Below are 25204 nucleotides of genomic sequence, written 5' to 3'. Positions count from 1 at the left end.
CCCGGGCTCAGAAAGGAAGGGCCCGGAACTCCCGGGGTCCTTGGCGTTCTGCCACCATGGGGGGAGCCCCAAGACTGCAGGAAGTGGGGGGGGCCATTGCAGAACATGTGAAAGAGTCCCATTTTAATAAAGGGCCCCTTGATGGAAGTAAGGTCCCAGGCTCGGAAGGAAGGGCCCGGAACTACCGGGGTCCTTGGCGTTCTGCCACCATGGGGGGAACCCCAAGACTGCAGGAAGTGGGGGGGCATTGCAGAACATGTGAAAGAGTCCCACTTTAATAAAGGGCCCCTTGATGGAAGTAAGGTCCCGGGCTCGGAAGGAAGGGCCCGGAACTACCGGGGTCCTTGGTGTTCTGCCACCATGGGGGGGGGAGCCCCAAGACTGCAGAAAGGGGGACCCATTGCAGAACATGTGAAAGGGCCCCTTGATAAAAGTAAGGTCCTTGGCTCCCCCACCATGGGGGGAGCCCCAAGACTGCAGGAAGTGGGGGGCCCATTGCAGAACATGTGAAAGAGTCCCCCCCAAAAAAGGGCCCCTTGATGGAAGTAAGGTCCCGGGCTCGGAAGGAAGGCCCCCAGGACCGACAGAAAGGGCCCTGGGAGTCTTAGGGAGGCCCTTAGTTTTTTTTTTGCAGCGGGGTGCTGAAGATTCTAGTTACACCTAGGGCTGTCTTTAACCGGGGCCTTGCAGAACATGTGAAAGAGTCCCACTTTAATAAAGGGCCCCTTTATGGAAGTAAAGACAGCCCTAGGTGTAACTAGAACCTTCAGTGCCCCGGTGCAAAAAAAACATGAAGAGTCCCCCCGAGACTCCCAGGGCCCTTTCTGTCGGTCCTGGGGCCCTTCCTTCCGAGCCCGGGACCTTACTTCCATCAAGTTCTGCATTGGGCCCCCCTTCCTGTCGCCCTGGGCCCAGTCAATGTTGTGGGGCCCAAGGCAGCTTTCCCTTAAGCCCGAAAATAGTTGATAAGATGATTAAGAAGGGCCCAAGAAAATGTTTGCCCAGGGTCCAATCAATATCTGATATCTGATAGACCTGAGAGGCAGTCCAACGGCCAACTAAGTGTACACAGACGGCTGGGGCAGGCTGGTTGATACAGTCAGGCCTCGTACACACGACAGAGATTCTCGGCAGAATTCGCCGAGAAACTCGGTCAAAACCCGGATTCTGCCGAGAATCTCTGTCGTCTGTACAGTTTTGGCTCGATGGAGCCGCCGAGGAGCTCGACGAGAAAATAGAGAACATGTTCTCTATTTTCTCGTTGGCCGCGTTGTTCTATAGGAGAAGGCGGCCCGCCGAGCTCTTCGGCGGCTTCATCCCAAAACGAGACGAGGAACTCGACGTGCCAAGCACGTCGAGTTTCTCTGTCGTGTGTACGAGGCCTCACGCGTTTCAGAACTCCTATTGGCTCCTTTCTTAAAACATGGATGATGCATTAGCATTTGTTTGCGCCACCATTTCAATTCGTTGTTTTGCGCTTAGAGTTGTAGGCCCGCAACAGGAAGTGACTGTCACTGGCAGGATTCCAAGGGAAGAAATTTTGTAAAACAATTTCACACAAAAAAAAATGATTTGCTTAAGTAATATGTATATACAGTGAGGCTAGATTCAGAGCTTCCTGTGTCAGGAACGCTTGCAAAATGGTGTGCGACGCGTTTCGTAAAAGAATCTGGAACCTATTTTTCCACATCTCTCACAATTAGGGCAGCCCAATTGAAACGAACAGTCTTGCCCTATGTGCAACGCACAGAAACGCGCCCTCTAAGTGCCAACCCAGCCTAAGACGTGATGCCAACGTAGATTTTAGGTTTCCATACACTTTCATTTTTCAGCTGTGTCTATGGAGTGCAGCCTTCTAGGTGGTGGGCTCTCCATAGACACAGCTTCGTTTATTACGCCTTCTGTTGAATAAAATAGACTTTCCGTTTGCGTGTTTGTCATTGGATCCCTCAAGAGCTTGCTCATTAGGAAACATGGCTGGTCATAAATTGTATTTACTAGAAAAATGCTTCCCTTGCTGCCTTAACAGCTTCAAAATCCTCAGAAAGTAAAGAGCTGGGTCCTATCGCCCCCCAAAGCTGAATAGTTCCGGGGTGGTTTAGTAAAGGAGTCATTCTTACTTTTGGAACAAAATGATTATTTGTTTTGCAGTGGCGTCCATGCGGGGGAGCCCAGGGGGGCGCCGGCCCCCCCTAATCTACATGCAGGGCACCGGAAGTATGGATTCTAATGGGCTTTATTTAAGTCTGAGGCTCAAATTGGCTGTAAAAAAGGGTGCCCGCCCACTTGTGTGACAATAGGGAATTAATATTCGCCATTGGCTTCCCGATTTCTCCTCCCGGCGTATCGGAAAGCGGGTCCTGAGACCTGATTGGCCAGGGAGTCCTTCCTGACACACTTCCTGATTGGCCGGGAGGAAAATGGGGAAGCCAATAGTGAATATTCATTCGCTATTGTCACACAAGCGGGTGGGCAACCAGCAGGACCCGTTTCCTGCTAGGCCGGAAGGAGAAGCAACCGCCCCCCAGAGCGAGGAGCCCTACCATCTGCCTCCTAAGATATGGAAGCCTGTGATCCCTGCCTTCCCGTCCATCTCCTACACGGGGGGGGGGGGTTTGTACGCTTTTTTTGCCCGCACATATGTGCCAGTACTGGGACAGGTTTGTTCAACACCCAGGGCAAAGATACGGAACTGCCCCCCCCCCCCATGATCCTAAAACATGCAGAAGAATGGGTGTGCCACCCTGTGCCCATTCTCAGCCCCCTTTGGTTGCCATGGAGTGTCTACTACAAGCCAATTGCTTGCTTTCTAGCAAATAGAAGGTAGGTGCATGCCCGGTGTGTTTTCTGTGCCAACTGGGGGCAGTTGGGGGTGGGCGGGTGGATGGAGAATGTGTGGCATCAGTAGCTGTAAGAGTAGATATGGATGTGAATCAGGGACCGGGACAAGGACTGGGCAGGAGGGGAGGCTGCCCTGGGCACTGTGGCATCATGTGAGGTGGGGGGGGGTGCCACAAGGGGATTGGAGGGGAGGGGGTTTGTGTTTGGAGGGGGATGTGGAGGGCAGCAGAGGATAAGTATTATTATAGAAGTGTAAATTTAGGGGGGGGGTGCTATCAGTGGTAAATAAGGGGGATTTTTGCTAGGAGGGGGGGGTTTGTGTTTGGGGGGGGGTGTGGAGGGCAGTATATAAGTATTATTATAGGAGGGTAATGTTCGAACTGGGCTGTAGATAACCTTGTCCCAGCACTGATTTGAACCCTGTTGGTCGCTAGCCTCTGATCTGGGGTAGGCATGTGGTGAAGAAGCGCCTTCCCTACCACTGTGCCCTGGGCGGCTTCCCCTCTTGCCCACCCCCTTCCAACCAGACTGGACAGAGTGAGCAAGAATTAGGGCATCTCTTGGGGTTTTTATGGCTGCCTGTGGACTTTGTTGAGATTTTCAGTCACTTCCTGCCCCAGTGACCACACAAGGAACCATACGGTACAAACTGAGGAGAGATCCCATCTGCCACAGTTGTCGGTAGAATGGCGCCCCCCCCCCCATTTGGGCGATTCCCCCAATCCATGACAACTGACAAAGTTGAGATCATCTGGGTGACAACTGTCACTCGGGCAGGAATAATCTTCCCAACGGGAACACAGGTAGCGCTAAAAACGCGACGGAGGTCGCAATTCTTCCTCATGCTATCCAAGGTTTGGATGGACTTCCACTTTCCAAAATTTGGGGAAAAAAACTCAAATCTTCCCCCGGTCTGAATATATTTTAAGTCAAAACACAAATTCACCAAAAACTGACATAAAAACGACTCCCTTAGTGAACCGCCCCTTACAGGTTACAGTAAGTTTTTAGCACCTGCTGCCTCAGCCCCTTTCTGCTGGAGCCTACTCCCCACCCCCCCCCAAGCGGTAAAGGGCAGGGTTCTTCTGAACAGTAAGTGAAAGGTAAGTGCATGGTCAGGTACCTCAAGGCAGTGAGAAGTGCAAGTGCTGCAGAAATAAGTACCTAGCGGTTTGCAAGTGCTGTGTATCATGGAAGCCCCTCCCACCTCCCCAGAGCATGGGGCGCGGCCTTATATCCACACGCCCCCTTCCTTTTAACGGGTACGTCCCAGAGACTTAACTCCTTGAGCAGAGGCGGCTCTCTAATTAGGCAAATTAGGCGGCCGCCTAAGGCCTCGCACTCACAGGGGCCTCGCGTGCCCGCCTAATTTGCCTGTGCCTTACAAAGCCTAGAGCCGCCTCTGTCCTTGAGTGCAGGATGTAGTTGCAGCAGATTTTTTTTTCCAGGCCATTACATTATCAAAGAGGGGGGGGTTATAAAAATAATATATAAATATATATATATAGCTTTATATATATATCATCTGTACTTTTTTCTGTTCCCATTCCATCATTTCCTGTACATTTCGGATTCTCTCTAGGACAACAGATTCTGCATATCATAACACAGTTGCATTTGTACACATAGTATAAAAGAAAAATAAAAAAGTTGTAGGAGGCCTCATTGGACAAGGCCTTGGGGATGCACCGTGGACTTGAAGGCCACGGGCAGGAAGTCTGTTGTGGTTTGCGGTGTCTCCAAGCTTGCAGTTGTAGGAGGCCTCATTGGACGAGGCCTTGGGGATGCACCGTGGACTTGAAGGCCACGGGCAGAAAGTCTGTTGTGGTTTGGGGTGTCTCCAAGCTTGCAGTTGTAGGGGGCCTCATTGGACGAGGCCTTGGGGCTGCGCCGTGGACTTGAAGGCCACGGGCAGGAAGTCTGTTGTGGTTTGCGGTGTCTCCAAGCTTGCAGTTGTAGGAGGCCTCATTGGACGAGGCCTTGGGGCTGCGCCGTGGACTTGTAGGCCACGCGCAGAAGGTCTGTTGTGGTTTGCAGTGTCTCTAGGCTTGCAGTTTTAGAAGGCCTCATCAGACGGGGCCCTGAGGCTGCGCCGTGGACTTGTAGGCCATGGGCAGGAAGTCTGTTGTGGTTTGCAGTGTCTCTAGGCTTGCAGATGTAGGAGGCCTCATTGGACGAGGCCTTGGGGCTGCGCCGTGGACTTGAAGGCCACGAGCAAAGAGTCTGTTGTGGTTTGCGGTGTCTCCAAGCTTGCAGTTGTAGGAGGCCTCATTGGACAAGGCCCTGGTGCTGCGCCGTGGACTTGAAGGCCACGGGCAGAAAGTCTGTTGTGGTTTGCGGTGTCTCCAAGCTTGCAGTTGTAGGAGGCCTCATTGGACGAGGCCTTGGGGATGCGCCGTGGACTTGAAGGCCACGGGCAGGAAGTCTGTTGTGGTTTGCGGTGTCTCCAAGCTTGCAGTTGTAGGAGGCCTCATTGGACGAGGCCCTGGTGCTGCACCGTGGACTTGAAGGCCACGGGCAGGAAGTCTGTTGTGGTTTGCGGTGTCTCCAAGCTTGCAGTTGTAGGAGGCCTCATTGGACGAGGCCTTGGGGCTGCACCGTGGACTTGAAGGCCACGGGCAGGAAGTCTGTTGTGGTTTGGGGTGTCTCCAAGCTTGCAGTTGTAGGAGGCCTCATTGGACGAGGCCTTGGGGCTGCGCCGTGGACTTGAAGGCCACGAGCAGAAAGTCTGTTGTGGTTTGCAGTGTCTCTAGGCTTGCAGTTGTAGAAGGCCTCATCAGACGGGGCCCTGAGGCTGCACCGTGGACTTGTAGACCACGGGCAGAAAGTCTGTTGTGGTTTGCAGTGTCTCTAGGCTTGCAGTTGTAGAAGGCCTCATCAGACGGGGGCCCTGAGGCTGCGCCGTGGACTTGTAGGCCACGGGCAGGAAGTCTGTTGTGGTTTGCAGTGTCTCTAGGATTGCAGATGTAGAAGGCCTCATTGGACGGGGGCCCTGAGGCTGCGCCGTGGACTTGTAGGCCACGGGCAAGAAGTCTGTTGTGGTTTGCAGTGTCTCTAGGCTTGCAGTCCTCTGCACAACATTGAAATAACTTCGGGGAGACCAAGTTTAGACCAATCCCTTCATTCAGCTACAATGTAACTGTACATTCCTCACTGGAAGTGCTGTGAGAGCGTTGGGTGAATATCCGCCACGTCGCTCATTGGACCAGTTGGTTCCTCAGTGGGACTTTGGGAACGCAGCATATTTTTTTTTCCACCCTGGTAACAGTTAGGACTCCTCAAAGTTCAGTGGAAACCTGTTTGTTCCTTTTTTTCCAGAGACTTGCTGGCACTGGAACGTTCTGTGGGTCCTCCATGAGTGGCGGTCGCTGACAGTTCTCATACTGTATGTCTTGAGAAGAAGGCTGGACGTCCACAGACTGGCACTGAAGCGCAATTGTGAAATAATCTCTGCCCTCCAAACGCTACTGCGCCTTGGCATCCCATTGTCAGAGGTATAGGGGAAGTGGAGATTGTCCTGGCATCGTAATCATGCACACCCGCATTCCTCCACAATCATATTCGGAACGTCCCTCTTTACGATGTTGTACTCATCGTCAAAGTACAGCATGGACATTGTACTCAGTTTGGTAGGAATACAGCAAGAGTTCACCGTCCCGGGGTTGAGCCCCCTCATCCTGTACTGATTGACCACCGCCGTATGAAAAGATGACGCCGAACCTGGGACTCCCGCCAAGTAGGCTGGGCAGCTACCCTCACAGTAATTGCCATAGTAACCAGATGGCGCTATGATCCAGTCATTCCACCCAATAAGTCTGAAGTCAATATAAAACTGCTGCCTACAGCAAAGGTTGGTGCGGCCATCGCACTCCAGACCTCTTTTCCTGATCCGGTGCTTGTTGTCGGCTAATCGGGCATGGACAACCAAAAAGGGCCGATGGGACTCTTCCCCCGGGTCAACATACACTGGACTAACAGACAACTCCTCACAGCCATCGCATTGGACCTCAATGGTCAATCTTCGGTCTCCTTTTTCGAAGAGGGCATGGATGGTTTCCGTCATGGGGAACGTGTGCCAACCGCTTCTTCGGATGTCCACCTTCTTCTCCACCAAGCCCATCTTGGCAGGGTTGTTCGGGTCTTGGAAGTGGAGTTTTATACGGATTTTCCTCCTGCCCACCTTCTCTATGACCTCGGGCAGCTTCAGGTAAAGCCACAGATTGGACTGGAAGACGAACAGGTGCTGATTGCCTTCGTTCGAAATGGTAAAAGAGAGTCGGACTCGAGATGCCGTTGCGTCATCTGTGGAAGAAAGCAAACAAAATTAGAACAAAAAAAATAAAAAAAATAAATAAAACAGCTCGTAGAAGGTGAAACGGGACAGAAAAAAAATTCAAACACAGAAGCCAATTGGTCATTTTTTTTTTAAGATTGAAGTCAACCTTCTATATCAACATGTCCTAACAACCGAAGGATAAACTTCTAAGAACAACAGAGGGCTCTTATTTAGAATATGATGGTCATATGTATCATTTTCTCTCTGTCTGCTGAGTCTTGAAGTTCCCAGCATGCCTGAGTGGGTTATCTTGGATCATGAAGATCCCCAGGACAGCACCCAATCACCCCTGCATTAGGAGCTCCTGGGCCAAACATTTCCAACTTCACTGCCTAAACCAGTGGTCTCCAAACTGCGGCCCGGGGGCCAGATGTGGCCCTTTGCTTGATTTTATCTGGCCCTTGGGGTGCTTTTTTATTCATTGTCACCAATGATGGGGCAGAAGTCCTCCCAATGACCCCAATGATAGGGCAGAATTCCTCCCAATGATAGGACAGAAATCCTCCCAATGACCCCAATGATGGGGCAGAATTCCTCCCAATGACCCCAATGATAGGGCAGAATTCCTCCCAATGATAGGACAGAATTCCTCCCAATGACCCCAGTGATGGGGCAGAATTCCTCCCAATGACACCAATGATAGGACAGAATTCCTCCCAATGACCCCAATGATAGGACAGAATTCCTCCCAATGACCCCAATGATAGGGCAGAATTCCTCCCAATGATAGGACAGAATTCCTCCCAATGACCCCAGTGATGGGGCAGAATTCCTCCCAATGACACCAATGATAGGGCAGAATTCCTCCCAATGATAGGACAGAATTCCTCCCAATGACACCAATGATAGGGCAGAATTCCTCCCAATGACCCCAGTGATGGGGCGGAATTCCTCCCAATGACACCAATGATAGGGCAGAATTCCTCCCAATGATAGGACAGAATTCCTCCCAATGACCTCAGTGATGGGGCAGAATTCCTCCCAATGACACCAATGATAGGGCAGAATTCCTCCCAATGATAGGACAGAATTCCTCCCAATGACCCCAGTGATGGGGCAGAATTCCTCCCAATGACACCAATGATAGGGCAGAATTCCTCCCAATGACCCCAGTGATGGGGCGGAATTCCTCCCAATGACACCAATGATAGGGCAGAATTCCTCCCAATGATAGGACATAATTCCTCCCAATGACCCCAATGATGGGGCAGAATTCCTCCCAATGACCCCAATGATAGGGCAGAATTCCTCCCAATGATAGGACAGAATTCCTCCCAATGACCCCAGTGATGGGGCAGAATTCCTCCCAATGACACCAATGATAGGGCAGAATTCCTCCCAATGATAGGACAGAATTCCTCCCAATGACCCCAGTGATAGGGCAGAATTCCTCCCAATGACACCAATGATAGGGCAGAATTCCTCCCAATGATAGGACAGAATTCCTCCCAATGACCCCAGTGATGGGGCAGAATTCCTCCCAATGACACCAATGATAGGACAGAATTCCTCCCAATGATGTGGCAGAATTTCTCCCACTGATGGGGCAGAATTCCTTCCATTGATGGGGCAGAATTCCTTCCATTGATGGGGCAGAATTCCTCTCAGTGTTGGGGCAGAATTTCTCCCAATGACACCAATGATTAGGTCCAATGACACCAATGATGGGGGATTTTGTACTCCTGATGGCCACAGTCCGGCCCCCTTAAAGTCTGGAGGACAGTAATCCGGCCCTTTGTTTAGAAAGTTTGGAGACCCCTGGTCTAAACGAAGGTTTTTCAACCAGAGTTCTGTGGAGCCCTAGGCTTCCTCCAGAGGTAGCTAGGGGGTTCCTTGGGTAATAAGTAATTTCTGCCTCTTAGTTGAGTTCCAACTGACACAATTGATCTTTTTAGCTATCTGTATGGGGGGGGGGGTAATTCATCCCATTGACCACAAGCGTGAGGAACATTCTTCACACTGACCATCACACTAATGTACCATGAGTGGTAAATAGAATAATTATTAGCCGGGGGGGGGGGGGGGGGGGTTCCCTGAAGACAAAAAAAGTTGTTTCAAGGGTTCCATCATGTTAAAAAAAGGTTTGAGAAAGGCTAATTTAAAGTAACATTTATATTCCCCCTGGAAGATATTGTGTTTGTGCATTTTGTATATTATAGAAATAAAAAATAAAACATTTTTAATGTTGTGTTGTTTACGTTTTTGTTGTGTGTTTGCATAACAAGGTTTCCATGCAGGTTACATCAAAATAACAACACAAAGCTTTTTTTTTTATGTCAGAGACTAAAAAAACGAAAAAAAGTTTTGAGAAAGTTGGTTTATGATTTTATAATTACATTTAGGCGGAGAAGGAGGGTTTGGGACTTTTAAACCCTTCTTCTATATCCAGTGGCGTAGCGTGGGTTGTCGGCGCCCGGGGGCAGGGCAAGAGATTTGCTCCCCCTAACCCGCGGATTTTTAGCACTCTCTGAGTCCCTTCCACTAGTACAGAAGTACTGACCAACCTGATTCCTACACCGACCTACCTGACCACTATACTAACCTACCTGATTCCTACACTGACCACTACACTGACCTACCTGATTCCTATACTGACCACTACACTGACCTACCTGATTCCTACACTGACCTACCTGATTCCTATACTGACCACTACACTGACCTACCTGATTCCTACACTGACCACTACACTGACCTACCTAATTCCTATACTGACCAACCTGATTCCTATACTGACCACTACACTGACCTACCTGATTCCTACACTGACCACTACACCGACCTACCTGATTCCTATACTGACCACTACACTGACCTACCTGATTCCTACACTGACCACTACACTGACCTACATGATTCCTACACTGACCACTGAACTGACCTACCTGATTCCTATACTGACCACTACACTGACCTACCTGATTCCTACACTAACCACTACACCGACCTACCTGATTCCTATACTCACCATTACACTGACCTACCTGATTCCTACACTGACCACTACACTGACCTACCTGATTCCTACACTGACCTACCTGATTCCTATACTGACCACTACACTGACCTACCTGATTCCTATACTGACCACTACAATGACCTACCTGATTCCTACACTGACCTACCTGATTCCTATACTGACCATTACACTGACCTACCTGATTCCTACACTGACCACTACACTGACCTACCTGATTCCTACACTGACCTACCTGATCCCTATACTGACCTGCCCTCCTCCTTCCCCCCCCCAGTCTCCGCACGGGCACAATCCCTGGGATCATCATGGGTGGCTTTGAGTTTACATTTACTCACTGCTGTGTCAGTGTCACCGCTGGAGCCTAAGCTAGGACTGCACCGCAACTTCTTTCTCACAGCGAAGCGGAAGAGCTCACAGTCTCCTAGACTGCACAGCGCAGGAGAAGAGCTGCAGGTAACCTGCCGCTGCACCCCTCTAAATTTTGGGGCAACCGCTCCCTGGTCCCCCCATGCTACGCCACTGTCTATATCTAATTGATTAAGGGATGTGGTGCTAATATTGGTCTGCCGGTGATCATAAACCCTCTCTTTTCTACATATTGAGTCTAGTCTTTACTATACAAACATGATGATGCTTTTTGATAAGGGTGAGTAAAGGAAATGAAAATAGCGCATACAATTCTGCCCTCGCTTGTTTCGTTTTCCTAAACAAAATGCAGCATGTAGGATCAGGCACTTTCTATTGCGGCATGTGTCAGAGCTGGCACACTAATGATGGGAAAAAACGAACGACCAAGAATTTTCGACGCGTCTATGGCCGGCTTAAGCTTGCGTAGAAAAAGTCGAAAAACTCTGGCCTATGAATTGAAACGTTGTCAGGAGACAAAAGAGCTGCTAACGGAGATACATGAGCCACAAGGGACCTCGGTGTGGCTGTATGGGAACCACTTTTCATTCATCTGAATTTGGCGGACACCTGATGCCACTTGAAATAATTAGCGAGAAGCAAACAATTGTCCAAGCCATTGGAATGGAGCTTCTGCCGCTCAATAACCTGACAGGAAACACTTGACTGTCCATGTAATGCACAAAAATCTCATTTGCATGGAGGGGAAAAAAAAAAAGACCTCGGGGCTTAAATGGTGCTTGGCCATTGTTCAAGAGCAGCCAAATATCCGCTCCCCGAAGGGAAAGCCCTGGCCATGCTAAGAAAAAGAAAATTTATGGAAAACAGTATTTAAAAAAAATGTTAAGAAAAGTAAAAAAAATAAATACAGAGGGCAAAAAAAGTTCTAAAACACTTTTAGCATCCTTATTCTTCAAAACAACTCCTTATGTAACTGCCATTTTTTTTTCATCACTCATTAGTGTCCGCTGCTTCACACACAACCAACCTCCCTGCCAAGAATTTAACAAGGATGTGAATGAAATATTCACCTCCCCACCCCCCCTTTCCAAGGCATGGTGAGACTCTCTGGAAGCGTTATCAGTGCCAAGTGCCAATAGATGACACCAGTCCCAGCGGTGTCCCTGTCACAAAGGAGTTTACTGCAATACTCTCAAGTGCAGATCAGATCCCAAGCGGAAACCCAAATGAATAAAACAGCTTTGGGCTGAGGTGTTGTGGGGGGGGGGGAGAAATCTGCGGATAAACCGCTACCAAGAAACCACAAAAATGTTCTCCATAATTATCTACTGGTAAGGTAAAATCTGGTGAGATAGAAGTGGAGAGAATGAGAGAGAGAAAGAAAGAAAGGAAGAGAGAGAGAATGAGAGAAAGAAAGAAAGAAAGAAAGAGGAAGGGAGAGCGGAGAAAGAGAGGGGGAGAGAGAGAAAGAAAGAAAGAAAGAAAGAAAGAAAGAAAGAAAGAAAGAGAGAGGGGGAGAACGAGAGATGGGGGAGAGAGGGGAGAGAGAGAGAGGGGAGAGAGAGAGAGGGGAGAGAGAGAGAGGGGAGAGAGAGAGGGGGGAGAGAGAGAGGGGGGAGAGAGAGAGAGAGAGAGAGAGAGAGAGAGAGAGAGAGAGAGAGAGAAAGAAAGAAAGAAAAAGGGGGAGAAAGAGAGGGGGAGAGAGAGAAAGAGAAAAAAGAGAGAAAGAAAGAAAGAAAGAAAGAAAGAAAGAAAGAAAGAAGAAAGAAAGAAAGAAAGAAAGAAAGAAAGAAAGAAAGAAAGAAAGAGGAAGGGAGAGAGAGAGAAAGAAAGAAAAAAAGAAAGAAAGAAAGAAAGAAAGAAAGAAAGAAAGAAAGAAAGAAAGAAAGAAAGAAAGAAAGAAAGAAAGAAAGAAAGAAAGAGGAAGAGAGAGGGGAGAAAAAGAGACGGAGAGAGAGGGGTAGAAAGAGAGAGAGAGAGAGAGAGAGAGAGAGAGAGAGAGAGAGGGGGGAGAAAAAGAGAGAGAGGAGAGAGGGAAGTAAGAGAGAGAGAGAGAGAGAGAGAGAGAGAGAGAGAGAGAGAGAGGGGGGGGAGAAAAAGAGAGAGAGGCGAGAGAGGGAAGTAAGAGAGAGAGAGGGGGAGAAAGAAAGAAAGAAAGAAAGAAAGAAAGAAAGAAAGAAAGAAAGAAAGAAAGAAAGAAAGAAAGAAAGAAAGAAAGAAAGAAAGAAAGAAAGAAAAGCGAGAGGGGGAGAAAGAGAGAGAAGAGAAGAGAAGAGAAGAGAAGAGAAGAGAAGAAAGAAAGAAAGAAAGAAAGAAAGAAAGAAAGAAAGAAAGAAAGAAAGAAAGAAAGAAAGAAAGAAAGAAAGAAATGGATATGAAGCCTTATTTGTCTCAGTTGATTATATGTGAAATGCAGTTAGAATGATTTATGTGACAAAGATTTGCAATAAAGTGGAAATATTGATGTGGGAATCAGCAGAACCAATGTGGATGTTGTGTGTGGAATAACCTTGGAGTACCCATGGAGCCACAAGTGGCATCTGGTAGCCATTGCCACCTGCATAGCAGAATGCCTTTTCATTCCAACACAGGCTCTCCCATCTGTGTGGTCTTGCTGGTAGAAATGACAACAGGTCCCTGGCACTCATCATCACTAACGTGCCAACAAAGCAAACTAATTGGGCATTATATGTCATTTCCCTGACATATAATGCCCAGTTCCCACTACTATTCCCTGACATATAATGCCCAGTCCCCTCATTTCCCTGACATATAATACCCAGTTCACCACATATAATGCCTAGTCCCCATAATACCCCACAAATATTGCCAAGTCTTTAGATTGCACTAACATGATGCCCAGTCTTCACACTGCCATGCACTTAATCCCCAGTCCCCATTCCCTAGTCCCCATTCCCTAGTCCCCATTCCCTAGTCCCCAGTCCCTATACTGCATCTTGATATAACGGCCAATCCTCACATTATCTCTACATATAATGGGAAGTCTTTAAATATAATACTTTTGTATCGCCCATCCTGTGCCTCCATATATAATGCCCATGCAGTCAACTAACTCCACATATAAATGATGAATAATGCCTATTCCTCTTTCAGCACATGAATATGATACCCAGTGCCCACCCTGTGCACAATGCCCAGTCCCCATCGCTGCACATGAATAGGATGGCCACATATGCCCTGACGGTCCAGGTGCCCTATGCCTACATACATGCAATGTTTGATTTGATGCCCATTGTCCTGCCTGCGCCTGTGCCCAAATTATGCTCAGTCAGTATCCTCCCTGTACACACCCCCATTTTAATGCAATGCCCACATATTACGTATTATATGATTATATGGCTAGTTTCCCTCCTGTAGGATGCCCGGTATCTTCCCTGAATGGTTATACTGTGCCGGGTGCTCTTCCTGCGCAGCTGCCCCATGCCCACATACCAATGACCGGTGCCCTCAGATATATATATTATGCCGACCTCTATACCACCAATGCTCTCCCTGCAATTGTACGCAATGCCTCCTGATCCATACCCACATTATAAAGCCCGGTGCCCGTTCATGTAAAGAATGGCCATATATAATGCCCGGTGCCCTCTTTGCACAGGTCTCCTATATGTCCACATACACCCATCGCCGGTAGCATATTCTACATACTGCCCGCATCTATATACAATACCCACTCATAAATATACATGTATATAGTGCCCGGTGCCCTCCCAGCTTCCCCGAACTGATGTCTTATGCCCACACATATCTGCCCGGCACCCAATTAGCTCACCCCTATATACAATGTCCCGACATATAAATATAAATATATACATCGTGTACCCGGTGCCCCCTGTACATATTCTGCCCACACCTACATGATGCCCCTGTACATATATATCCTTCCCACCTGTATATGATGCCACCGTACATATACGGTATATGCCAACCTTTATATGAAATAAATATATACTATACGGTATATCGTATGCCGACCTATATGATGCCCGAGTATATATATCATGCGCAATTCTATATGATGTCCCTATATTATGCCCATCTCTATATAACACCCTGTATATATGTCATGCCCACCTTTATAAGATGCCCCCTTACATAAATAATATACCTATTTGTATATGATGCCCCGTACAGATATATTCTGGAGTATATGGTGCCCTCTGTATCTATATAAATATGTTCTGCCCACCTCCATATGGTGCCCATCGTTTCCCCCCATACATGAACATCCTTAGGATGCCCACCCTTTGCCCCCCATACATTAACATCCATAAGGTGTCCACCCTTTGCCCCCATACATAGGGTGCCCACCTTTGACCCCCATTCATGAACCCTCATAGGGTGCCCCCATACATTAACCTCTATAGGGTGCCCACCCTTTGCCCCCCATGCATTGATCATCGGGTGCCCACCTTTTGACCCCCATACATGAACCTCCATAGGGTGCCCATCTTTTGACCCCCATACATGAACCCCCCTAGGGTGCCCCTATACATGAACCTACACCCTTCATGAAACTACATAGAGTGCCCACTTTTTACCAACCCATACAGGAACCTCCATATGCTGCCCACCCTTTTCCCTCCATACATTAACCTCCATAGGGTGCCCACCTTTTGCCCCCATCCATAGGCTGTCCACCTACCTGTCTCTGCAAAGCTGATGATCTCGGAGGTGCCCATCTCCTGGAGCTCGGGGCTTGCCATGGCTTGCCCGTCCAGGTTGGGGATCTCCAGCCGCCCGTCCTCCCTCACCCGGCCGGAGTGGAGCTTCCTCAGGGCAGTCACCATGGCCGCCTTGGGCACGGCGTGGGTGATGTTGGGCCGGTCCCTCATCTGTAGCCGGGTCAGGATGTGTCTCTTCACCGCCTCCAGAAAGTCCTGATCCATCCGGGACACCTCCTCCTCCGGGGGCCGGAGCCCGCATGAAGAACAAGTGTCCGGGGGGCCGTCCGGGGCCGGAGTGGGGCTGCTGGCGGAGCAGAGGGCGCCGGCCAAGAGGAACAGGAGGCGCAGCATGGTCCCAAGAGCTAGCAATCACTCCGACACGACACAGCCGCGGCCCCCGACACCCTGAGCCCTCCGGGTCACCGGCGACGCACAACACATCCAGTGGTCCGAGCCAACACCAAGACCCCAAAAATCCACACTCCCCACAAGACACTCAACCGGGGATCGGAAGGATCCTGAGATCCGCCAATTGTCGGGAAACTTGCTGGATGAGATCTTCTCTGCCGAGGATCTCCTGAGATCAATTTTGAGGGATCTCCTCTGCCTGGGATCTTCTGAGATCAGTTCTGAAGGATCTCCTCTGCCAGGGATCTTCTGAGATCAATTCTGAAGGATCTCATCTGCCAGGGATTTTCTGAGATCAATTCTGAGGGATCTCTTCTGCCAGGGATCTCCTGAGATCAATTCCGAAGGATCTCCTCTGCCATGGATCTCCTGAGATCAGTTCTGAGGGATCTCCTGGGATCAGTCCTCTGGGGTCTGCTGAGACTAGAAGTCTCTGGGGTTCTCCTGGGATCAGTCCTGTGAGATCCCCATGGGATCAGTCCTGTGGGATCTCCTGGGATCAGTCCTGTGGGATCTCCTGGGATCAGTCCTGTGGGAATTGCTGAGATTAGAAAACTCCTGTCCTTAGCGGTGGATGAGACAGAGTGGCCCCTGGGGGTCCGGGCTCTGTTCCTGCACTGAGGACTGTGTGAGCTCCCAGCTACCTGATCCCTTCTATGTACACAGAGGAGGAGGAGGAGGAGGAGGAGGAGGAGGAGGACTGGAGGGGGAGGAGGATCTTCTTGTTACTTTGTAGCACACTGCACCTAGATTAACCCCTGACAGGCCGGAGCCCAGAGAGGGAGGTGACAGCTGGGACACAGGCTGAGCTCACTGCCACCTCTACAGGGCGCTTTAACTTAACCCCATCAGTGCCAGGAGCTGCTGACAGGCTGGAGCTGAGCGACCCCATCCACCCCTACCACCCTGACCACTCAACCACCCCGACCACCCCAACCACCCCATCCACCCCGACCACCCCAACCACCCATCCACCCTGACCACTCATCCACCCCATCCACCCCATCCACCCCAACCACCCCAACCACCCATCCACCCCGACCACCCAACCACCCCAACCACCCCGACCACCCATCCACCCCAACCACCCATCCACCCCATCCACCCCGACCATCCCAACCACCCATCCACCCCATCCACCCCGACCACCCCACCCACCCATCCACCCCGACCACCCCACCCACCCATCCAACACCGACCACCCCACCCACCCCGACCACCCCAACCACCCCATCCACCCCGACCACCCAACCACCCCAACCACCCCAACCACCCATCCACCCCGACCACCCATCCACCCCGACCACCCCATCCACCCCGACCACCCCATCCACCCCATCTACCCCAACCACCCATCCACCCCAACCACCCATCCACCCCGACCACCCCAACCACCCAACCACCCCATCCACCCCAACCACCCATCCACCTCGACCACCCATCCACCCATCCACCCCGACCACTCATCCACCCCAACCACCCCGACCACCCCAACCACCCATCCACCCCGACCACCCCGACCACCCATCCACCCCGACCACCCCGACCACCCATCCACCCCAACCACCCAACCACCCCATCCACCCCTACCACCCATCCACACCGACCACCCATCCACCCCATCCACCCATCCACCCAACCACCCCAACCACCCCGACCACCCCAACCACCCATCCACCCCAACCACCCATCTACCCCGACCACCCCATCCACCCCGACCACCCATCCACCCCTACCACCCATCCACACCGACCACCCATCCACCCCATCCACCCCTACCACCCATCCACCCCATCCACCCCATCCACCCCGACCACCCATCCACCCATCCACCCCGACCACCCCAACCACCCATCCACCCCATCCACCCCGACCACCCCAACCACCCATCCACCCCGACCACCAATCCACCCCAACCACCCATCCACCCCATCCACCCCGACCACCCCACACACACAGCAACTGATCTGATTATTCCTCATACAACTTGTGTCATCAATATCATTCCTTCTCTCCTCTCCCTGCTCCTCTCTCTATCACTCTCCTCTTCCTCTCTTCCTCCTCTCTCCTCTTCTTCCTCCTCTCTCCTCTCCCTCCTCTCTTCTCTTCCTCATCCCTCCTCTTACTCCTTTCTCTTTCCCTCTCTCCATCTCCTCTTCCTCCTCTCACCCCTTCCTCCTCTCCTCCTTCTCTCCTCTTCCTTTTCTCTTCTCCCCCCACTCTCCTCCTCTCTCCCCCCCACTCTCCTCCTCTCCTTCTCTCCCCCCACCCTCCTCCTCCTCCTCTCCTTCTCTCTCCCCCCCACTCTCCTTTTCCTTCTCTCCTTCTCCCCCCCACTCTTATCCTCCTCTCCCCCCCTACTCTCCTTCTCTCCCCCCCTACTCTCCTTCTCCTTCTCTCCTTCTCTCTCTCCCCCCACTCTCATTCTCCTTCTCTCCCCCCACCCTCCTCCTCCTCTCCTTCTCTCTCCCCACACTCTCCTTCTCCTTCTCTCCTTCTCCCCCCACTCTCCTCCTCTCCCCCCACCCTCCTCCTCCTCTCCTTCTCTCTCCCCACACTCTCCTTCTCCTTCTCTCCTTCTCCCCCCACTCTCCTCCTCTCCCCCCACCCTCCTCCTCCTCTCCTTCTCTCTCCCCACACTCTCCTTCTCCTTCTCTCCTTCTCCCCCCACTCTCCTCCTCTCCCCCCACCCTCCTCCTCCTCTCCTTCTCTCTCCCCACACTCTCCTTCTCCTTCTCTCCTTCTCCCCCCACTCTCCTTCTCCCCATTTTCATTCTCTCTCTCTTCCCCACTCTCCTCCTCCTTCTCTCTCTCCCCCCACTCTTCTGCTCCTCCTCTTTTTCTCTCTCTCTCTTCCCCACTCTCCTCCTCCTCTCTTCTTCTCTTCCTCTTTTTCTCTCTTTCTCTCTTCCCCACTCTCCTCCTTCTCTCCTTGTCTTTCTAAGAGAAAAGAGCCCAGAGCCCCCCCTTACATCAGGGTCCCCAAAACCCCCATACATCAGGGTCCCTAAAGTGACTTTACATCAGGGTCCCTAAAGTGACCTAACACCAGGGTCCATAAAGCCCCCCTTACATCAGGGTCCCAGAAACCCCCTTACATCAGGGTCCCTAAATAAACCTTACATTGGGGTCCCCAACCCCCCCCCTTACATCAGGGTCCCCGAAATCCCCATACATCAGGGTCCCTAAAGTGACCTTACATCAGGATCCCTAAAGTCCCCTTACATCGGGGTCCCCAAAACCCCCTTACATCAGGGTCCCTAAAGCTCCCCCCTTACATCAGGGTCCCCGAAACCCCCTTAAATCAGGGTCCCTAAATTGACCTTACATCAGGGTCCCCAAAACCCCCATACATCAGGGTCCCTAAAGTGACCTTACATCAGGATCCCTAGAGTCCCCTTACATCGGGGTCCCCAAAACCCCCTTACATCAGGGTCCCTAAAGCTCCCCTTACATCAGGGTCCCCAGATACATCCCCTACAGAATTACACTTATAGCTCTGCAATCAGTGAATCTCATGCTCCCTGTTGAGTGGAGAGCTACATCTGCGACTCAGTAGGTGTGTATGACCTCTGTAGAGAGACCGCTGCTTCCACACAGAGAGCAAGGGTCCCACTTTTGCAGCATGCTGGAGAGACTTTGCTCACATTGGGCTAGATTCAGGTAGCCGGGCGCATTGTTACGGCGGCGTATCGTATTTACGCTACGCCGCCGTAAATCAGAGAGGCAAGTGCTGTATTCACAAAGCACTTGCCTCCTAAGTTACGGCGGCGTAGCGTAAATGGGGCCGGCGTAAGCGCGCCTGATTCAAATGAGGATGAGGGGGGAGTGTTTTATGTAAATGGGTGGTGACCCAACGTGATTGACGTTTTTTACGAACGGTGCATGCGCCGTCCGTGTACATATCCCAGTGTGCATTGCTCCAAAGTACGCCGCAAGGACGTATTTGTTTCGACGTGAACGTAAATTAGCCCTATTCGCGAATGACTTACGCAAACAACTTAAAAAATTAATTAATTCGACGCGGGAACGACGTCCATACTTAACATTGCGTACGCCTCATAGAAGCAGGAGCAACGCTACGCCGGAAAAGCCTTACGCAAACAACGTAAAAAAATTCCGCCGGGCGCACGTACGTTTGTGAATCGGCGTATCTAGGTCATTTGCATATTCTACGCCGAAAACGACGGAAGCGCCACCTAGCGGCCAGCGTAAATATGCAACTAAGATACGACGGTGTAAGAGACTTACGTCAGTCGTATCTTAGCCTAATTTCGGCGTATCTTGCTTTCTAAATACAGAAAGAAGATACGCCGGCGCAGCTTTGAATTTACGCGGCGTATCTATAGATACGCCAGCGTAAATTCTTGCTGAGTCCGGCCCATTTTGTTTTGATGCACCCAGAATGTATTTAGATGATATAAACTGAAGGTTGAGTCGGGCTTTAAGCTCTCTGGGAGAAGGGGGCACAGGTGGCAGCGAAGAGTTGGCCCTGGTGTTTTGGATCGGTGAACTGGCACAGAACTGGCGACATTAATAACTGTAATGACAGTAATAGCCATGACTATCCCGCAAGACGATAAAGCCTTTTCTGCGCTCTTACCCACAATCCCTTGTTCCTGGACACTCGCAGCCCTCGCCTCTCACCCCGGTGCCCTTTACCCAAAACGCCAGCCAACCCTAAAGTGTGGGAAAAAGTTTTTCTCCTAAATAGTTTTTTGTCATGGAGGCGCTGGCCTTTAGCTAACAATATGTCATTATGCGGGGCCTGCTTTTCTCCCGATTCACCGTTTTAATTACTTTTAATGCATGTGACACCAATTTAAACAAATAATATTATAGTTGGCCATGGAGCCGCCATGGATCAGATGCAGAGTGTACCCAGCAGATCATGTATGTTATTACTGGTAATGACAATGGCGCCATTATTGGCATTATCTGCTGCTGTTATTGTTCCCTTCGTAGTTTCTAATCCTCCTCTAATAACAGTTTTTATTGCTTTTCTTGTTTTGTTTCATCAGCAGTGCCAGAGGCCCAAGTTTCCAGGTACCTTCTGCTGGGTACACAGGCACAGGGGGCTGAGATGAGCAAAGAGCGCCACCTGTCTGACACCGGCGGGATAGATTCCACTAAATCCTGCTTTGGGCACAACGGAGACTCTGATACTATATGACCAAAACAATGCTGTCACCCCTCCGAGTGATGGAGTCCGGGGGCCAGATTCACAAACGAGTTACGCTGGCGTATCTATTGATACGCGGCGTAATTTAAAAGTTGCGCCGTCGTATCTCTGCGCGGTATTCTGGGAACAAGATACGCCTGAAATATGGCTTCAGCCGACCGACGTAAGTCTTAGTACGCCCTCGTATCTAGGGTGCATATTTACGCTGGCCGCTAGGGGCGCTTCCATAGATTTACGCGTCGAATATGTATATGACCTAGATACGCCGATTCACGAACGTACTTGCGCCTGCTATGCCGTTTACGCAAGGCTTATGTCCAGCGTAAAGTTACCCCTGCTATATGAGGCGTAGGTAATGCAAAGTATGGACGTCGGAACAAGCGTATCTTTTTACATCGTTTACGTAAGTCGTACGTGAATCGGGCTGTGCGTAGGTTACGTTCACGTCACAGGCATTGAGCCGGCGTATATTATGGAGTAAATTAGACGTGATACTAAGTATGCGCGCGCATGCGCCGTTCGTTAGGCGTGTCATTTACGTGGGGTCACGATTCATTTCCATACAACACACCCCCTACCAGCCTACTTTGAATTACGTGGGCTTACGCCGGCTCATTTACGCTACGCCGCCGGAACTTACGGAGCAAGTGCTTTGTGAAGACTGCACTTGCCTGTCTAAGTTGCGGCGGCGTAGCATAAATAGGATACGCTACGCCCAACTAAAGATACGCCCAGGTACGTGAATCTGGCCCCGGGTGTTTCCAGCAAAGGGTACTGTTAATACTACATCGAATAAAGGAAATTTCGCACTTACAACCTTGTAGTAACAGTTTGGGGGGGACCCTTTTCTGTTCCAGCATGGCTGGGCCCCCTCCGTACAAAGCCCGGCTGGGAAAGAATTGCGTCCTGGGTGCCGCATTATCCATAAAGTCAAAATTTGACCAGCTTGGTGTGGAGGAAATCAGGTGTCCTGCACACAGGGCTGCTGCTAGACAATCTTGCGCTCTAAGGCAAGACCAGCTACTTGCACCCCCCTTACATCAGGGTCCCCAAAACCGGCTTGCATCAGGGTCCCTAAAGTTACCTTACATCAGAATCCCTAAAGCCCCCTTACATCAGGGTCCCCAGAGCACCCCCCCACCTTACATCAGGGCCCTTAAAACCCCCTTACATCAGAGTCTCTAAAGTGATCTTACATCATGGTCCCTAAAGCCCTCCTTACACCATGGTCCCCAAAGCCCCCCTTACACCATGGTCCCTAAAGCCCCCTTTAAATCAGGGTCCCCAGAGCCCCTCTTACATCAGGGTCCCTAAAGTGTCCTTACATCAAGGTCCCTAAATCCCCCCTTACATCAGGGTCCCCAGAGCCCCACTTACATCAGGGCCCCCAAAACCCCAATACCCTTACATCAGGGTCCCAAAAGGTCCCTGTACATCAGGATCCCCAGAGCCGCACCTTACATCAGGGTCCCCAGAGCCCCCCTTACATCAGGGTCCCCAAAACCCCATTACATCATGGTCCCTAAAGTAACCTTACATCAGGGTCCCTGTAGCCCCCCATACATCAGGGTCGCCAAAGCCCCCTTACATTAGGATCCACAAAACCCCCTTACATCAGGGTCCCTAAAGTGACCTTACATCAGGGCCCCTAAAGGCCGTGTGCACTTGCAGAGTGCATAGTCTATTTGCCTTTTGTAAATCAACCTCTGTGTGTCAGAGTTCTTACCCCTAAGCATAAATCCCCCCTTCCTCCCAGGACAAATTCACTCCCATCCCCCCTCCCAGCTCAAATTTTCTCTATCTTAAGGATGGAAAGCCTGGGGATGAAGGATGGAAAGCCTGGGGGTGAAGGATGGAAAGCCTGGGAGTGAAGGATGGAAAGCCTGGGAGGGAAGGACGGAAAGCCTGGGGTGGAGGATGGAAAGCCTGGGGGTGAAGAATGGAAAGCCTGGGAGTGAATGATGGAGAAACTGGGGGTGAAGGATGGAAAGCATGGGAGTGAAGGACGGAAAGCCTGGGAGTGAAGGTTTGAAAGCCTGGGAGGGAAGGATGGAAAGCCTGGGGGTGAAGGATGGAAAGCCTGGGAGGGAAGGATAGAAAGCCTGGGGGTGAAGGATGGAAAGCCTGGGGGTGAAGGATGGAAAGCCTGGGGGTGAAGGATGGAAAGCTGGGGGGGAAGGATGGAAAGCCTGGGGGTGAAGGATGGAAAGCCTGGGGGTGAAGGATGGAAAGCCTGGGGTGAAGGATGGAAAGCTGGGGGGGAAGGATGGAAAGCCTGGGGGTGAAGGATGGAAAGCCTGGGGGTGAAGGATGGAAAGCCTGGGGTGAAGGATGGAAAGCCTGGGGGGGAAGGATGGAAAGCCGGGGGGGGGGGGATGGAAAGCCTGGGGGTGAAGGATGGAAAGTCTGGGGGTGAGGGATGAAAAGCCTGGGGGGAAGGATGGAAACCTGGGGGGGAAGGATGGAAAGCCTGGGGGTGACGGATGGAAAGCCTGGGGGTGAAGGATGGAAAGCATGGGGGTGAGGGATGGAAAGCCTGGGGGGGAATGATGGAAATCCTGGGGGTGAGGGATGGAAAGCCTGGGGTGAAGGATGGAAAGCCTGGGGTGAAGGATGAAAAGCCTGGGGGTGAAGGATGGAAAGCCTGGGGTGAAGGATGGAAAGCCTGGGGGGGGGATGGAAAGCCTGGGGGTGAAGGATGGAAAGCCTGGGTGTGAAGGATGGAAAGCCTGGGTGTGAAGGATGGAAAGCCTGGTGGGGGGGATTGAAAGCCTGGGGGTGAAGGATGGAAAGCCTCGGGGTGAAGGATGAAAGCCTGGAGGGGGATTGAAAGCCTGGGGGTGAAGGATGGAAAGCCTGGGGGGGAAGGATGGAAAGCCTGGGGGTGAAGGATGGAAAGCCTGGGGGGGGGGGGATTGAAAGCCTGGGGGTGAAGGATGGAAAGCCTCGGGGTGAAGGATGAAAGCCTGGGGGGGATTGAAAGCCTGGGGGTGAAGGATGGAAAGCCAGGGGGGGGGGGGATTGAAAGCCTGGGGGTGAAGGATGGAAAGCCTGGGGGTGAAGGATGGAAAGCCTGGGGGTGAAGGATGGAAAGCCTGGGGGTGAAGGATGGAATGCCTGGGGGGGGGGGATTGAAAGCCTGGGGGTGCAGGATGGAAAGCCTGGGGGGGGGATTGAAAGCCTGGGGGGAAGGATGGAAAGCCTGGGGGGGGGGATTGAAAGCCTGGGTGTGAAGGATGGAATGCCTGGGGGGGGGATTGAAAGCCTGGGTGTGAAGGATGGAAAGCCTGGGGGGGGGGGGATTGAAAGCCTGGGGGTGCAGGATGGAAAGCCTGGGGGGGGGATTGAAAGCCTGGGTGTGAAGGATGGAAAGCCTGGGGGGGGGGGATTGAAAGCCTGGGGGAAGGATGGAAAACCTGGGGGTGAAGGATGGAAAGCCTGGGGGGGGGATTGAAAGCCTGGGGGGGGATTGAAAGCCTGGGGGGGGATTGAAAGCCTGGGGGGAAGGATGGAAAGCCTGGGGGGAAGGATGGAAAGCCTGGGGGTGAAGGATGGAAAGCCTGGGGGGGGGATTGAAAGCCTGGGGGGGGATTGAAAGCCTGGGGGGAAGGATGGAAAGCCTGGGGGTGAAGGATGGAAAGCCTGGGGGTGAAGGATGGAAAGCCTGGGAGGGGGGGGGAGAAAAGCCTTGGGGGGGGGGGGGGGGAAAGCCTGGGGGTGAAGGGTGGAAAGCCTGGGGGTGAAGGATGGAAAGCCTGGGGGGTGAAGGATGGAAAGCCTGGGGGTGAAGGATGGAAAGCCTGGGGGGGAAGGATGGAAAGCCTGGGGGGGATGGAAAGCCTGGGGGTGAAGGATAAAAAGCCTGGGGGGGAAGGATGGAAAGCCTGGGGTGAAGGATGGAAAGCCTGGGGGGGAAGGATGGAAAGCCTGGGGGTGAAGGATGGAAAGCCTGGGGGGGAAGGATGGAAAGCCTGGAGGGGGATTGGAAGCCTGGGGGTGAAGGATGGAAAGCCTGGGGGGGAAGGATGGAAAGCCTGGGGGGGAAGGATGGAAAGCCTGGGGGGGGGGGGGATTGGAAGCCTGGGGGTGAAGGATGGAAAGCCTGGGGGTGAAGGACTATCCATAAATAAAGTATAAAGGGGGACAAATTCCAATCAGGACACTTGTTGATGTCACATCTAAGAGAAGGTCCACCTGACTTTGGAGAGATTTCCTGTTGGGTCTTAGTAACAGGAAGTGAAGATAAATCTCTCCAGTGGGACACAAGAACAAATAACAATGGTCCCGGGTTTGGCACGTCCTCAGTTTAATAAACCAGAAGCCGTTTAGCCTTCAGAGAAGCAGAAATGTCTCCTAGGCCCGGGACGGGACGGGGCCGCGGGTGCCGGGATAGACCGGGCTTG

At 51.6% G+C, this 25204-nt stretch overlaps 1 protein-coding gene across 1 annotated transcript; it reads right to left on the bottom strand.

The window, feature by feature from the left end:
* Positions 1-1385: 1385 nt before the first annotated feature.
* INHBB (inhibin subunit beta B) lies at positions 1386-16298 on the bottom strand. The gene is made up of 2 exons (XM_040358251.1): positions 15190-16298; positions 1386-7143 (listed from the first exon to the last, which is right to left on the bottom strand). The coding sequence occupies exons 1-2, from the start codon at positions 15560-15562 to the stop codon at positions 6371-6373; spliced, it is 1146 nt and encodes a 381-aa protein (XP_040214185.1). The 5' UTR covers positions 15563-16298; the 3' UTR covers positions 1386-6370.
* Between the last annotated feature and the right edge of the window lie 8906 nt (positions 16299-25204).

Source organism: Rana temporaria, chromosome 6, assembly GCF_905171775.1.
Source record: "Rana temporaria chromosome 6, aRanTem1.1, whole genome shotgun sequence".
Lineage (NCBI taxonomy): Eukaryota > Metazoa > Chordata > Amphibia > Anura > Ranidae > Rana > Rana temporaria.
This window is presented reverse-complemented; position numbering and strand designations above follow the sequence as displayed.

Coding starts and splice junctions, on each gene's coding strand:
- INHBB (XM_040358251.1), bottom strand. CDS start 15,562: ATGCTGCGCCTCCTGTTCCTCTTGGCCGGCGCCCTCTGCTCCGCCAGC. Junction 7,144..15,189: donor CATCAGCTTTGCAGAGACAG/GTAGGTGGACAG, acceptor TTTCTTCCACAG/ATGACGCAACGGCATCTCGA.